This window comes from Littorina saxatilis, linkage group LG4, assembly GCF_037325665.1.
Source record: "Littorina saxatilis isolate snail1 linkage group LG4, US_GU_Lsax_2.0, whole genome shotgun sequence".
NCBI lineage: Eukaryota > Metazoa > Mollusca > Gastropoda > Littorinimorpha > Littorinidae > Littorina > Littorina saxatilis.
In genome coordinates this window covers 41,504,475-41,519,438 of record NC_090248.1, presented here as the reverse complement: position 1 = coordinate 41,519,438, position 14,964 = coordinate 41,504,475, and the positions used below count along the sequence as shown (strand labels likewise).

At 39.3% G+C, this 14,964-nt stretch overlaps 1 protein-coding gene across 2 annotated transcripts in view; it reads right to left on the bottom strand.

The window, feature by feature from the left end:
* Positions 1-2,195: 2,195 nt before the first annotated feature.
* The window catches only part of LOC138964755 (neuroglian-like), a 57,322-nt gene continuing 44,553 nt past the window's right edge, over positions 2,196-14,964 (bottom strand). The window contains exons 21-25 of one of the 2 annotated variants that reach the window (XM_070336800.1): positions 13,369-13,488; positions 11,682-11,840; positions 10,767-10,958; positions 6,199-6,286; positions 2,196-3,931 (exon numbers count right to left, since the gene is read on the bottom strand). In XM_070336800.1, the coding sequence (XP_070192901.1) occupies positions 3,439-3,931; positions 6,199-6,286; positions 10,767-10,958; positions 11,682-11,840; positions 13,369-13,488 (1,052 nt within the window). In that variant the 3' untranslated portion in view covers positions 2,196-3,438. The remainder of the gene's footprint in view (positions 3,932-6,198; positions 6,287-10,766; positions 10,959-11,681; positions 11,841-13,368; positions 13,489-14,964) is intronic. The other variant, XM_070336801.1, reaches the window with a different exon arrangement.

Genomic DNA, 14,964 nt, shown 5'->3' with positions numbered 1-14,964 from the left:
TTTTATTAATTCCCTTATGAAAGCAATTAAATACTGGCTAAAACTATTAGAAATGCCTTCCCATAGAATTCCAAGAGCAATTTACGATCATCTTAAACGTTTAGAGGAAAGAGGGATTAAGACTTGGGCTAGTGACATTAAAAACCATGTGTTTCGCCTGGGTTTTGGCTATTCTTGGATTGAGCAGCAGGTCGGTAATAAAACTGTTTTTTTGAAGATGCTTAAGCAGCGTTTGCTCGATTGCTTTCAACAAGACTGGCATGCAAAGTTATTTGATAGAGAGAGAGAGAGAGAGAGAGAGAGAGAGAGAGAGAGAGAGAGAGAGAGAGAGAGAGAGAGAGAGCTGCTGATGTTTCCGTGGGTATTTAGTTCTCATTTGCTAATAATGTATATGACCTATTTTTTTAAGTATTTTGAACATTGTATTTGTGTCTTATCTCCTCTAATCTCCCCTCCACCGGCGGTGTTTTTTTTTAATGTCGTACATGTGTTGTATGCACGTAAACATTTGAACCGAAACCTCAATAATGAAGGTTTTTATTTCCAGTCAGCCAACACACACACACACACACACGCGCGCGCGCGTGTACGCACACACACACGCACACTTCTTTGCTTTCTTAGTGTTTCATGCTTATCATCATAAACATACTGTTTCTCTCTGTCGATTTATTATTGTACCTACCATAAATAAATGCAGTGCTCAAATATTCAAGGTGATGTGAATAAACTAAGTTCACAGTGATGATTTGTAGTATTTAGTCTGACATTCCTGTTTGCTGAGCAATCACAGGAAAGGATAGCGCAAAGAAGGAAACAAAAACTACACACACAATCACTGGAGTTATATTCTTCGTCTATTTAGTCTCAGTTTCTCTTTTTTTTCTGGAGTTTCATTAGTTTTGTGTATGTAGTATAAAGGCATATGTACGCGCTCCCGTGTTTACAAAGTGTAGTTTGCCCATAATCGATGTCAAACGCACCATAAGACCATATAATGACGATATGTCACCATGCGCGGACCATAATACATGCATTACAGCTTGTTCTAGCCTCTGAAAAAGTGAGGATGTCAACAAAGCCGCGGTGTTAGCTCCCTTGCATCAACGTTACATGTGTTGCCAAATCTATAAATAGGACGATCCAGATCAAAATGAAAATTAACATATCTCAACATTGAAGGGGTCCTAGACCACAATATTTTGCAGGGAACTTAATTTAGCATGTCTCCAGCTGTTGGTAAAGCAATTAGCGTGTATAGTCATCGAGTACATATGCCTTTAAGGATAGTGTCATGATTATCTTTTTCTTCCTCGCACACAATGTTGGATGTATATATATGTTTTGTGCCATTCAATTGATTTAAATTTATTTCATGATTTGGATCTCACATGCTCCGATGATTAAGTAAACTGCTGATGATTTTTTCCCCGATTCCTTTCTGCATACCTGTTGTTAATTGCATGTGTGCGTCTGTATCGGTGTTTATGTGTGCGTGTATCCAAAAACTTATTTCAGGTACTTTACATTGTGGAAGGAAACAACAAACTGACTAAAAAAAAAAAACGAACGCATAACCCGCTTATGTTAATTCCCAAATGAATTAAAACAAATCTCCAAACATCAAGAATCCAGTAACAGTCTAAGGAAAATGCATAATTGGAAATGCCAACCATTTGACACACAGGTGGCTTCTCGGGACTGGTAAGAGGTGTAGTTTGGTCTCTAATAAGACGATTTTTGAAAATAACTCCTTAGTTTGTAGATGTTGGGGAAAAGTGACCTTTTCTGGAAAAACCTTTGACAAACAAAGGATGGTCCAATCACTAGCGAGGTGTCTGTCGGGAACCCTGACGGAGTTATTTTCGGAATTCGTCCATTATAATTATAGGCAAATGGACAATACATTCCCTACATTGGTAAGTGTCCATGACGGGTACATTTTGGTCAACATTTTACTTTTACACACAAGCAAACAACAGGTGTTCTTGGAGTGGAGGCGTCTTTTCATCGGAGGGACCTGTGCTTCCGTTTGTTCCCGTCGACAGTAAAGTGATTTTAAAGATCACACTGATCATAATGTTGCTTTGCATGTCATTCTTGCGCACACACACACACATACAAACATGTACATACGCATGCATAGACAGACCGACAGACACATATACACAAGCACAGACACACAGCCAGATATGTAAAAAGAGATAATGTTTATTGGCAGTTCCTGTACAGAAAGAGAGTAAAAAAGGACATAATCTGGAATGTCATTTTTAAAATGTACATGCAAAAATTCACCTGAAATATACAACGGATATGTTCCTACGATATGTAACTTGTAAGTATATCATAAACGTTTCACTCTCACATTCTGTCGATCACTAAAAATCTTCAATTCACAATTTTGGTCAGATTTCTAAAATCTACAAATAAGAGCACTGTAATATACATTTTAGATAAATGAACAGTGGAAAAACAATCTTCATCATCATAAACAACAACGAAATCAAATATTTTCTGTTCCCTGCTAAAGTTTTTAAAGCAAAACTGCTGTTGAATCTGTATGTAAAATATTTTAAAAAAAAATGAAATTAAAAGCGCATCAACATCATGAGAAAAAAAATTCTTGGGTAAAATTCTCGCTAAATTTGTTGACTGACCATTTCACTTAGCAAGCAATTATTCATACAAACACACTCACACAAGGACCATAAATTTACAAAGTGTATACAAAACTTTCCTTGTTTCACTCATGCTATAAAATGGTTTATTTACAAATGTGTTGATAGCTTACAAACACATAGATTCTTGTAGTCGAGATATAAGAAATATGACATGTCATTAAAATGAAATTATGGTAGTCACTATGTAAAGTAGACACAACATTATCAACAAACTTAATTAAAAACTGAAAAACGTTTTTTCATACAAATATTTTTGTGGACTGACTTACATGAGTTCAAGTTTGTAAAAAAAAAAAGCCAACAAAATTGTAACTAGTCTTAAAAAATGCACAGAAATAACAGCACTCTAAACTAATGATAAAATCAAAGAAAAAGGAAATGTGGATAGTTTAGTCCTGCAATAGCTCAGATCCATAAGTAAAAAAGATGTCGGAAAATACATCACTTCGAGTAAGCAATATTCAAAAACAATAAACTAAAACAAAACAAACGTTCAAAAGTACCAGAAATACATAAAAAATATATAAATAAAAGAAGGAAATCAAAACAAGACTAAACCAAACAAAAACTCAAAAAAACACTGGCACTTTTAAATGCTGAAGACAAATATGTTAAAAATTTAACCCAAGAACTGTTATCAGCAGCACACAAAACAGAACTTCTATGCATGCTTCAAAAGCATCCTATCAAAGCCGTAAGGGCACAAAAAAACAGCTCATCAACATTCTTGAAAAAGCATGCTTTGATTAGCCCTCTCTCACACAAACGTGTCCTTAGGATTTTTAGGACTTTGGTCTCGGATGTCGACCGGTACGCCATGGCGGTCGAATCGGCTGGGCTCGCGGTAGTCACGGTTGTCATAGTCAGGGTCATAGCTTGCCGAGGGTTTGCGCTCGTACTCTTCGTAGGGTTCTTCACGAGTGTCAGGGTAGCGCCTGTCACCTGTATCGCTGTAGCTGGGTGGGCGGTAGCGGTCATCGTCCCGGCGGTCATAGTCGCGGCTGTGGCGGTCATCCTTGCCGTGGTCATCATAACTGTTGCGCTTGTCGTCATAGTCGCGACTATCGTCGTAGTTGTTGCGTCGGTCATCGTAGTCGTTGCGGCGGTCATCGTAGTGTTTATCGTTGTATCTGTCGCGATCAGCGAAGCCACCCTCATCGTCATAATCGTTGTGCTTGTCGTCATTATAACGTCGCTCATCTCCCCGCCCGGCACCGTAGTAACCATCATGGCCCTGGTCGTCATGGTAACTGGAAAAATAAAGCATTTACAATTGATGACACAATACTGAAAGGGACAACTTTCATATTTATTTCTGAGGCCGAGTCAATACAATGATTAGGCCCAAAACAAAATTTATGTTTCTGATTCCCGACTGACTTAATTTTTCTCCCGACCCTAGAACCATCTATATATATATATACGACTTGTGTCTGTCTATCTGTCTGTCTGTCTGTCTGTGTCTGTGTGTGTGTGTGTGTGTGTGTGCAGGGGTCGACACTAACTTATTTGGCCTGGGGCCACACTGGCCCTAGGTATATTTCTTGTATTTCCATTGTTCTCTTGTTACATCTATGATGCAACTATTGCACTCTTATAACACATAAAATAGAGGATAAATAAGGGTGCACGAAATACATCATAGCTGGCTCTACTTTCTGTCGTCCTTGGCATTCCAAAATGTACATGTACCTATAGACCGGATGTGCAAGGGGTAACCACGCTTTTGAGAACTTGCGCGAGAGTCGTTCAGTGTTATATAGCTGAGGTTTAGTCTTGACTTGCCGAGACTATCATCGTAGCGTCATAGATTTCATGACGTCTGTCGTCCATCGCGTCATATGAAGGGGACGTAATCTGTTATGTTTCTTTCTATTCACTGTTCTATTTCTCTCTTGTGATCAACATGACAAGCCGTATGTGTTTGAGTGTGTGTGCTCGTGCTCTCAACTAAAACAAAAGTCAAACTAGCAATCGTTAAAAACCCAGTCCGTCCGACCAGCACTGCTATGTTCAGACAATGCTCATGTGAAGTTACAGCGTGCCCGGTACACACGCCCTTATCGGTACATCATCGACTACGAGTGTTCTCTGGACAAGCTGTTTAATGCATTTTGCGAGTATTTCTAGCTCTTCTGCGGTGCAGTAGGCCCTATAGACGATGAAGGTGTCCAAGATCTTAGGAGATGCGTGTGTAACCACTAGGTATTCAGTCAAATCCGTGTAAGAGGCTTTCAACTAACGGGGACAACCAAGCCACCATTATGCACCGACTTGACATAGATCAACAGACGTGCCTTTAGAATAAGGTATGTGCAGAGGTGCCTCATCTGAACAGACAACTAAAGCTTGATGTTTCCGTCACACTTTGTCTTTTAGATCTTCATGGGATATACAGGTTACAACACTCGTGATTTTTTTATATGGCTTGCATTTCTGTCAAGACCCAGCGGGAATATCCAAGGGGCTCACTCGCCAGAGGCTCGTGAGTCCCTTGATATTCATCCGCTGTGTTGTAACCTCTATATACACACTTAAAAAAATTAAAATGACAAAATTTGATTTTGCAGACGTTGCAAGAAAAGTTGTTTTTGGGAGGGGGGGGGGGGGAGCGTCTGCAGACTTTGACACACAAGCTCATCAAACTTATTTTTGATTAAGATGGTATATCGTTGTATTTCATCAAACCTGGTGATCAAAATACCCCATCGTGGTGCTCGTCAACAAGTATGAAAGGACTGTCCTAACCTGTTCGTTACCAATAAATATCTGTATTCAAATCATACCTGTATTTGCCTACATTAACAACTTACAATGTGACCTTGATTTACAAATGAATACACCACACATGCACTCATTGTTTGCTTTTCTTCTTTGTTGTTTACTAAAAGGTGTGTTGCCCATTACAATAAGTTACCCAGGATGTCAGCTGACGTCCTACAGGCAGCTAAAGGGCTAAGAAACAGAACACAACATAAAGGGGGCTCACTGCACGTAAAAGACCTTGGTCATTGTGCCATAAGTGCAGCTAGGTGGCTGATAAAACTTCAACACGCACACACCTGGGTAGCACGACTCTTGTTGCTGCCAGCGACCCGAATTTGCCCGCATTGGAACAATAGAATAAATCGATGCGCGCAGTGGCCTAGTGGTTAAGACATCGGCCTCCTAATCGGAAGGTCGTGAGTTCAAATCCCGGCCGTGGCCGCCTGGTGGGTTAAGGGTGGAGATTTTGTTCGTTCTCCCAGGTCAAGTAAGGTGCAGACCTGTTAGTGCCTTATCCCCCTTTGTGTGTACACGCAAGCACAAGACCAAGTGCGCACGGAAAAGATCCTGTAATCCATGTCAGAGTTCGGTGGGTTATAGAAACATGAAAATACCGAGCATGCTTCCCCCGAAAGCGGCGTGTGGCTGCCTAAATGGCGTGGTAAACATGTAAAATCCGTGTGAGTTTCAGCCCATGAATTAAACAAACAAAATAGAGTCAATGAAATAACTGAAATGGAAGAAAACTCACCTGCGGTCCCTCTCGTCATAGTAGTCATTGGTGTAGCCACGTGGTTCTGGTCCGAAGTCTGCTGACCTCTTTGGGATCTGACCTGTGTCTGCAAAAGCAAATATTGGTGCAAAGTCTATCTCATTCATGATTGACAGAATAACTTGAAGCCGCTGCCACTATTGAAAACAGCACATGCTTTTCTCTTCAAAGATAGATATTAAAATATCATCTCATACCAACTGTATTTTGGTTTATTATGTACCACATCAGGTCTCGAAGCTTGGTAATCAATAGCAAATACATCTGCTTTTGTGCGATCGACACGTCATAGCATGTGGTGCATAGCATAGCTTCTGTGTATTAGATACATGTACTGGGTGGCATTGGTTCGTGAGAAAACATCAATTCCCTGTATGTGATTATGGTAAAATGGCATTTCGTGGACTGAGCACTATTTTTTTCAGACCCATGGGCTTAATTTCTAAATTTTCCTTCTTATCTTGTTAGGACCGACACCCGAGGCATTTGATATCCAATGAGCACAAACCATCATCGCTACCTACTTTCTTGACATCTATCAACACGCATTTGATATCCAATGAGCACAAACCATCATCGCTACCTACTTTCTTGACATCTATCAACACATTTCAACACCAATGTATTTCTTTACTGTTGTCCCTCTGCGCCAATTGTTACCCTAAACTACCGCCCCCCCCCCCTTTTTTTTTTTTTACAATACACTTCAAAAGTTCAGCAAGAGACAAAACAAATGACATGAATGAGTCTTTGGACTGGTCATTCCACGTTCCATTAACCTATCCTTTCAAGATTTGCAAATACTGCAATGCAAAATCCTTAGTGACACCCTCAAGCACCACTTAAGACAACATCCAGAAGACACCAAAATCCATGACAAGAGTTAAGGAAAATCACTACAAACGTTTCGTCTAAGCATGCAATGTTAACACCTTTAACACATAACTGCCACCGCGGTTTAGTAATACGCTATTCTGGTTATTGTCCAGGGGGGTTGGCTCAACAAAGGAAAACAATATCAATATGTGTAGATGTGCTAAACTCTGGGGAGAGGAAAGGGGTTGACCATTGTAAATCAGTGACACAGGTGCAAAACAGATAACTCTGATGAGGATCAACCATAAAACACACTGAAGACTTTTGAAAACTGACTGCATGTACAGCCTCTAAAAATTGCCCTCATTTGACAGTGACGGTCCCCATTTGTGTTTATCCAAATAGACTCAAGTAAAACTTCCCTCATCACAATCTAGCAACAAAACATAACCTAAAAAAATCAATTATGAAATAAATAAAATAAATAAAAATAAAGTAGATGTGTACTGCCGGGCAGTACATACCCCAAGCGAAGTCGTCCATCTGTGTGTACATGATTCTCTCTCTCTCTCTCTCTCTCTCTCTCTCTCTCTCTCTCTCTCTCTCTCTCTCTCTCTCTCTCTCTCTCTCTCTCTCTCTCTCTGTCTTAAAATGTGTCATCGATGACGTGTTTTCATACTTGCTAATGCGGCAGGCTAATCATGACGTCAAATTGAAACTTCTTGAAGTCTCTCAGAAAGGGACATGAAAACCATGTGGGGGTTACTGGTTTGGGCTGAAAAAAAAACCCAACTCCACCTAAAATTCAAGTGCCTATGGGGCTGAATTATGCAGCATAAATTGTGAAACATCAGGATATCTCACACTTTCAATTCTGCCATCATGTCAAATCTGACAACAAACCTACCCACAAAATGTCATAAATATCGGTGTAGAATTGAGACTTAACGGTTTTTAACTGCCAAAAATAAGTTTTTTTGACTGGAATAGTTTGTCTTGAAATTCAGTTTGGGACAACGGACCCACCCACTAAATTTCATAAAGATAGGTGAAAATTTAAATGTAACGGTTTTTAACTGCCAAAATTATGTTTTTCTTATGGAAAAGTATGGAGTGAAAATCAGTTGGGGACAACGAACCTACCCACAAAATTTCATAAATATCGATGAAGAATTGAGATTTAACGGTTTTTAACTGCCAAAAATAAGGTTTTTTGTCTGGAAAAGTATGTCTTAAAATTCAGTTTGGGACAACGGACCCACCCACTAAATTTCATAAAGATAGGTGAAGAATTGAAATTTAACGTTTTTTAACTGCCAAAATTATGTCTTTCTTCTGGAAAAGTATAGAGTGAAAATCAGTTGGGGACAACGAACCTACCCACAAAATTTCATAAATATCGGTGAAGAATTGAAATTTAACGGTTTTTAACTGCCAAAATTATGTTTTTCTTCTGGAAAAGTATGGAGTGAAAATAAGTTGGGGACAACAAACCTACCTTTAAAATTTCATAAGAATCAGTGAAGAAATAGGATTTAACGATTTTTTAACGGCCTTTAAATCATTGGTGATGTCATCATAACCCAGTCGTTGTAGTTGTCGTCGTAGTTGTTGGTGTTGTTGTTGTCATGTTCGTTGTCGTGATTGTTGTTGTTGTTGTGTTGCTGTTTCTGTTGTTCTTGTTGTTGTTGTTGTTGTTGTTGTTATTGTTGTCGTCGTCGTCGATGTCATTTGTTGTTGTTGTTATCGTCGTCGTCGTCGTCATCGTCGTCGTTGTCAGAGGTTATTTCTAAAGATTTCATTGATAGTCTTTGTTCTCGTCACCAAGACTTGCTAAGAACAAGCTTGGAACAGCAAGAGTTCCAAGAACAAGATTAGAACAACTCATTACATCATTACCAGTAGGTCATTTGTATTTAGAACACACTTTAGAAAAAAACTCTTCAGCTACAAACCAGTCACCCTCACATGTCGGAGGTGTTTGTCTAAACCACTTACTGAAATGTTTTGAGGTTTAATGACCATACACATGTTGAACCGGTGAGTGTCTTCCGCTGCTTAATTCGCAAATAACTATTTTATTAAAGTCCGCTTGAAACGCTCAAAGATGAAATTCCATGTTAAAAAGTGACAAAAGTTTCACATTTTCCCGTTGTAACAGCTTCCGATGATATTATATGAAAATTCTGATCCTCTGAGAGGATTCCCCGAAACAAAATCAGTTTGTACGCCTAATTTTAATAGAATTGTCCAAACAGTGTCGCTAATATTGTGCTAAAAGATGAATTCTAGAACAATGTTCACAGACAGACACCACTTGGCAAAAAAATTTTCAGTGCTGGGAGATGAAAAAAAAAACTACCTCGCTACGCGCGGGCTTTGCCCGCGCTCCGCTTGGATTAAAAGATGACAAACATTAAAAAAAAAGGTGAAAAAACCTAAAAATAAAACAATAACAAAAGAGAAAGAAGAATGAAAAGTACGAATTGAAAAAAAACTAAAACCCTAACGATTCCAAACAAACCAAAAGCAATAAACAAAATAAACAATAACATAAAGGACATAAGTTAAAACTGTGAATTGAAAAAAACACTAAAAACCTAATGATTCCAAATCTATGATAATAACATCTGAAAATATCCAACAAAATTCAGCCCAATAAAATGGGGGCCTAGCATCTACTTCACAGCAAATTGATAACTGATACCAATACCAGCTGCTAATAACCCTAATGATATGATTCAGTTAGTATTATTCAAGCACAACCATGATTCATATCATCCTAATTAGGTTACAACCTCATGCTGCCAAGTTTAATTAATTTGATGACATTATTAAGCATTTAATATGCATGATACAATAAGCAGTTTTGAGGGCTATTCTTGTCAGCTAGCATTTTATGATTTTATGCTAAATGTTTATGATTATCAGTGCAGTGCAGCTACATATAATGTAAAACCACTCAAAATGTGAACTATGTAAAAACTTTTTTTTTAAAGTAGCCATCATTAACATGGGTGAACTTTGGAATACACTTAAAGCCCCATTACAGAGACAACTTTTGACACTTTGCAAGTTGATGTGTGTGTGTGTGTGTGTGTGTGTGTGTGTGTGTGTGTGTGTGTGTGTGTGTGTATGTGTGTGTGTGTGTGTGTGTGTGCGTGTGAGTATGTGTGCGTGTGTGTGTGTGAGCGGGCGTCTGTTTTCAACATTTCACATGTGGATGGAGACATAAATTAATTTTGCCTTTGCCGTAAACTTCTCAAAAAAGTGTCCAAAATTCAGTGACGTGCATTTTGTTTTTCTCGAAGCTTAAGTTGACCAGTGCTACGTTAACAAAACTTTACATTTAACCAGGTCAAACCTTATAAACATCATCCATCATGCATGGAACAGACCATTTTCACCCCATCACAAAAAAGTTCACCCATGCATGCGACTACAGTAGTGGAACCCCCTTTTAAGACCCCCCCCCCCCCCCCCCCCAACAAATTAAGACTTCTCCCCATCCGTTTCAGCTTTCCTGTTCAAAACCTCTGTAAATTCACCTCCATTATCAGGCTCCCTCCATTAAGAACCTCATTTTCTCGGCTTTTTCAAGGTCTTAAAAAGGAGTTCCACTGTACATCAAAATAAAAAAACAAAAAATCAAAGAGTGCACGGCGATAGAGAAGGGTATATAAGTCAGAGCGGAGAAACGATAAGGATAGGTAAGTGGACGAAGAGCTTACTATGACCATAAGTACCCGAGTATGAGCCAGTGTCCCCGCCGTAGTAGGAGTTGGATGGCGAGTCCTTCTGCTTGAAGCGCTTCCCACGCTTGAAGATGACGATGAAGAAAATGATGAGGCCAATGAAAAGGAGCAAGGCCAGCATCATTCCCAAGAACCAGCCCCAGTTGCCCACCAGAGCTGATGCCAACGCTGAAACAACATGGAATGGGTCATGTGTGAGTGAAATCTTGTCATCAACCATGGTTTTTTTGTAATACAAGGTGAATAGTGTGAATAAAACTTCATCTGGTGCACAGACAGATGGTAGAACGGTGGGAGACGAAACTTTTTTGTTCCCTACTTTCAATGGTAATATGTATACACACACCTTTGCTCTGGACCCATATGCATCCTTCTTCTCAGACAGAAATTAGCCAGATAAACTTAGACAGACAGACAGATGCAGACAGATAGACAGGCGCACACATGCTTGCACACACACACGCACACACATACAGAAAACAACAAATAATCTATAAAGACTAATCACACTACCTGTCAAGCATCAGTTCATCTGAAGTCAAAATGAACATCCTCACAACCAAGCAACTTTAGATAGAAACAATCTGTGCTAAAAGGAAAGGTTTTCTCTTATTCTTAACAAATACTAAAGATAAGCAAACTTACAAAAGTCATTGATTTCCAGTCAAGATCATTACTTCGTCTGTGGTAACCTTCTCCATGTGAAAGGCCCGTTCGTCTTAAAACTAACAACAACTGAATTTAAACAGACAAACGTCATAAATTTGAACCAAGATTACTTACCAACTCCATCCCTAGTGACCTCCTTGACATGAGATGCTCTCAAGCAACAATTAACCTTGTCAGTCTTAAAAGACAAGTACATACAAATTGTCAATCAAGATTAATTACCGACGCCATCAGTGGTGACCTCCTCAATGTGTGAGGCTCTGCTCACACCCCCGTTAGTGGAGACGACACGCAGGTCGTACGTCTCGCCAGATTCCAGGTTGGTGATGTTTTTCCAGCTCGAGATGACCTCGTCCGTCGTTCTCAGCCACTCAGCCGCATCTGTAATACATGACAAGGTCAGTAATGTAGTAAGGATCACACATGAAAAGTTTCCCCCTAAAATTGAGTATGGCTGCCAAAATGGCGGAGGGGAAATGATCCCACACAAAAATTCATGAATGCAAAACACGAGTTTCCTTATCACTCTGCCGCATCTGTAATAGATGTCAACGTCAGTACAGAGTAATGTACTAATGATCAGACATGAAAGGTTTCCCCCTGAAATGGCTGCCAAAATGGCGGAGGGAAATAATCACACATGTACAAATTCAGTTATGCAAACACAAGTATATATATGGGAGTTACAGCCCACGAATGCAAAAGAAGAAGACATATTTATCACTAGTTGTAACTCTGCTTTGCATATTTATCACTAGTTGTAACTCTGCTTTGCATATTTATCACTAGTTGTAACTCTGCTTTGCATATGTATCACTAGTTGTAACTCTGCTTTGCATATTTATCACTACAGTGGTCGCCGGTTAATATGACCGCGGTTAATATGACCAGCCGCGTATTATGACCAATTTTACCCGGTCCGGAATTGTCCTTCTTTGTTATGTATTAGAAAAAGCCGCTTAATATGACCACAACGCCGCTTAATATGGCCACATTGTTTCGAGAAAATGACAACAAGTTCACATCTTTTTCAGTTTGAAATCACTCGGGGGTAAAAATACATACGATTTTTTGAAAAAGGCAAAAAGGCGTGCGATATTTTCTTTCTTTTTCGTGAATGAAACTAAAGTGATCAGTGATCAGTGCTCAGTGATCTCTAATGTCGCGATCATTATTCTCTCTCTGGACTTCAAAGTCGCGGCTACAACATGGAGAAGTTTGGAGCCTTTGACAATGAAGTGAAGGATCTCCTCTGGTCTAGCACCAACACACAGACCAACATCCGTGATTTTTTCCAGGCCCCTAAGTGAACATTTGGACGTGTATATGCCGTTTCTTCCATTTACTTTTCATTCCATTTCAATTTCTTTTCAACGGACGTCATCTATAATGGCTACAATGTACAGTACACATATTTAATTTTGTGTTTGTTGCCAACAAGTTACATTTTCTTACAATTATTAATTACAAAAAAATGTTTCGTTTTGCAATTTTTTTTAAGTCGTTTTCTCTAACATCGGTTAATATGACCAGCCGCTTATTATGACCATTTTATCCCGGTCCCAAAGTGGTCATATTATCCGGCGACCACTGTAGTTGTAACTCTGCTTTGCATATTTATCACTAGTTGTAACTCTGCTTTGCATATTTATCACTAGTTGTAACTCTGCTTTGCATATTTATCACTAGTTGTAACTCTGCTTTGCATATTTATCACTAGTTGTAACTCTGCTTTCAAGACACCACTATAAGCCGTAGGCTGGCATAAGCATTAATCCACCATGACACTTTGATGTGAATTTGTTGTGATGCTGTGCTGTGTTGTGTTGTGTTGCATTGTACTGTACTGTATTCTATTACATTGTATTGTATTGTACTGTTTTGCATTGTATCATAGTTGCAAACTCACCCTCTTTGCGGTACTCGACGTAGACAACAGTACCAGAGCTGGCATAAGGGTTGATCCACCATGACACGTTGATGTGATGCTGTCCCACGTCTGTGATGGTGAACCTGGGAGCCTGAGGATCTGAGGACAGAAAATAATCATTAGTCATCACTGCCATCATGATGAAGAGAAAGACCCAGGGTTCGTTCTAAAATTCAAGGACTTCTCAAGGACTTTTAAGACCTTCTGAAGATAAAATCAAGCTCCCTCTTACCTTCAAAGCTCGCAATGAAACACTCGCTGGTTACTATACCCCCTTTCCGCACGCTGATTTGAATCATTGGATGTTCAAAAACTGATGATTTAATTTTTGTCGAAGGTGACAGCTTCGTAGCAGACGATGGTTTTGAAGCAGACAGACTCAAAAGTGACTGTAGGTTACTGTTCAACTTTTTCTTTGAGGTTATCAAATAATAAATCATTGCAATTGTTTGTTGTGGGTGGTTGTTGTGTAATCAGTTTGCAGCATTATAGTTTTTAAAGACTTTCAAGGATCTTGCCAATTTTTTAAGCACTATCAAGGCCTTAAAACTGACCCCTCAAAATTCAAGCACTTTCAAGGATTTCAAGCACCTGTACGAACCCTGAAGACCAGCAGATGTACAAGGATTCACTGGTCTATTATTAAACGCTGGGCAGGGGTAGATAAGGAGCCAGTGCTTCCACTGCAGTGGATTTTTAAGCTGCTCTGGTAGTGAACAAACATCGCTCCCATCATTTCTGCAATATTATTCTTTAAACTTAAAGACCCACTCAGCCTCATGAAAACAGTTCGCCCAACTGTCTCAGATATGGTCAGGCTTTTACATGGGATAGGACAATCCCTCCACTCAGTTGGTCACATACCCACACTCAACATCCCGACTTTTTGTTGTGTTGAGTCAGAATTTTTTTTATCTTAAACTAATTTCTTAAAATTATATAAAAAGCCACTACACCGAAAAAGAAAACAACTTTTTGACTTTACGTTTTTCGGCGACTAACCTTCATCATGGTAACATCCAAGGGAACAGGGGGCACATGATACCAAAGATAGGCGACAAATCATCACCATCATCAACTCCATGTGTAATCACAGTACAGTAAAACCTGTCAAATAAGGACACCCTTGGGACCAGACAAAAGTGTCCTTATTCTGCAGGTGTCCTTATTAGACAGGTGCAAGTAAACGCGACAAAGTCAAGTTGAGAGAGAGAGAGAGAGAGAGTACTGCACATGTACATGTACATTTATAAGAAAAACAGAAGCTGTTTAGATTAAATAGAGAAACATTTAATATTGACTGTTGTAAAACAAGTTTAAAAGCTTTTTATCATATCAACTGTATAAATTTAAATTGTTAAAAAGTTACTGGATCTCATTCATACAACACATTCACATTCACTTCATTCTGCACTCATCAGCTTTTGAAAGAATTTGTCCAGCGTTGTCTGAGTGGACCATTGATGGCAATGTGATTCGCACGTTTGGTTGAAAACCACTCGAACACGGTGTAATTTAGCTCTTCGTATTCGGTTGTCTTTTTCGAAACCCATTTCTGGTCAGCACGTCCGTCTC